The following is a 1,437-nucleotide window of genomic DNA, read 5'->3' as shown; positions in this document are numbered from 1 at the left end:
CGGCACTGCCATGCGCTGCCCGACACTACCTGGCCTCCGAGCCGTGCCAGGGCAGTGCCGTGCCAGCCCCATAACCATCATTACCCCTGTTTGCCAGGGGCTGGCAGCAAGGGGCTGCCCAATGCCCTGGGAGTTACTATCTCCCCTCTGTGCCCTCTCCTGCAGGCATCTGGGGTGCCCAACATGCCCTGGGCTGGCGCAGCAGGGTACGCTGGGGGTGGCTAGTTGGCACCCTGGCACAGCCCCCCTTGCCGTGCCCACCTTGCAGCTGGCATGGGGGCCACATGGTAGTGGTGTCCCCTTCTCCCTGCTCCAGGCCCACCTTCCGGTACTTCACCTGGCACACGTGCCTGCTGGGCATCGCAGGCTGCTGCGTCATGATGTTCCTCATTAGCCCCGTGTCGGCCTCGGCAAGCCTGGGCTTCCTCCTCCTCCTCCTCCTCGCTCTCCACTACCTCTCACCCAGCAGCACCTGGGGCTACATCAGCCAGGCCCTCATCTTCCACCAGGTGAGCCCTGTCCTCCTCCGCTGTCCCCTCCTGGGGTGGAGAGCTGGTGTTCCCAAAATGGTGTCTCCATGGCAGCGCCACCCCAGGCAGTGTGTCCTCGGGGCTGGCATTCCCATGGGTGATTTGCTGAGGGAAGGAGGGTTCCTCACCTCCTGCCCTCCCTCCTTCCCTCCAGGTGCGGAAGTACCTGCTGATGCTGGACGTGCGGAAGGACCACGTCAAGTTCTGGCGCCCGCAGATGCTGCTGATGGTGCAGAACCCGCGGGGCAGTGCCCGCCTCATTGACTTCGTCAACGACCTCAAGAAGAGTGGCCTCTACGTCCTGGGCCATGTCGAGCTGCAGGACTTGGGTGAGGGTCTGCCCTGTCCCCAGCGCTGGTGGCCTCTGCCCCTTGCTGCGGTGCTGGGGGGCTCCCAGAGTCTATGGAGTGCCACCACTGCCCAGCTCCTGGCTGGGCAGGGTGGGCATAGTGGGGGAATGTCAACACTTCGGGCACATGTGTGGCACTTTGGGCTTGGCACAGTGTGGGGGACATAGGTGGCTTGTGTCTCTCCCATGCCTCCTTGCATGCTTGCACACACGTCCTGCATGCTTGCACATGTGTGTGCTCAAGTATTCATCCCTACATGTGCACATGGGGCTCCTGCACGTGTCGGCACTGGTGTGCACACATGGCATGTGCCACCCGGGCTCCTCTGGCTCCCTGTGGAGCACGGTCCTGTTGCACAGGTCAACGCCTGCGCACACCCAGCACCCACGTGGGCACACGCTTGACACAGCCTTGCACATGCGTGTGCCTGTGTCCATCCTCACCTCATGCCTGTCCACGTGCTTCAGGCATGTTTGGACCCTGGCGCATGTTGGTTTGCACATGCATGCTCCCTGGCACATGCCGTGGCCGTCCCCATCCCCGCCCCAGCAGATGCA

The 1,437-nt window shown here is 63.5% G+C and overlaps 1 protein-coding gene across 1 annotated transcript in view; it reads left to right on the top strand.

Moving 5' to 3' along the window:
- The window catches only part of SLC12A9 (solute carrier family 12, member 9), a gene marked incomplete at its 3' end in the record, with an annotated part of 18,049 nt that overhangs the window by 3,826 nt on the left and 12,786 nt on the right, over positions 1 to 1,437 (top strand). Inside the window, 2 exon segments of the mRNA XM_009331198.1 lie at positions 317 to 509; positions 685 to 859. Coding sequence (XP_009329473.1) covers positions 317 to 509; positions 685 to 859 — 368 coding nt within the window.

This window comes from Pygoscelis adeliae, unplaced genomic scaffold (assembly GCF_000699105.1).
Source record: "Pygoscelis adeliae isolate BGI_AS28 unplaced genomic scaffold, ASM69910v1 Scaffold479, whole genome shotgun sequence".
Classification (NCBI taxonomy): domain Eukaryota; kingdom Metazoa; phylum Chordata; class Aves; order Sphenisciformes; family Spheniscidae; genus Pygoscelis; species Pygoscelis adeliae.
The sequence above is the reverse complement of the archived record's forward strand: the minus strand, read 5'-3'. Positions and strand labels throughout refer to the sequence as shown.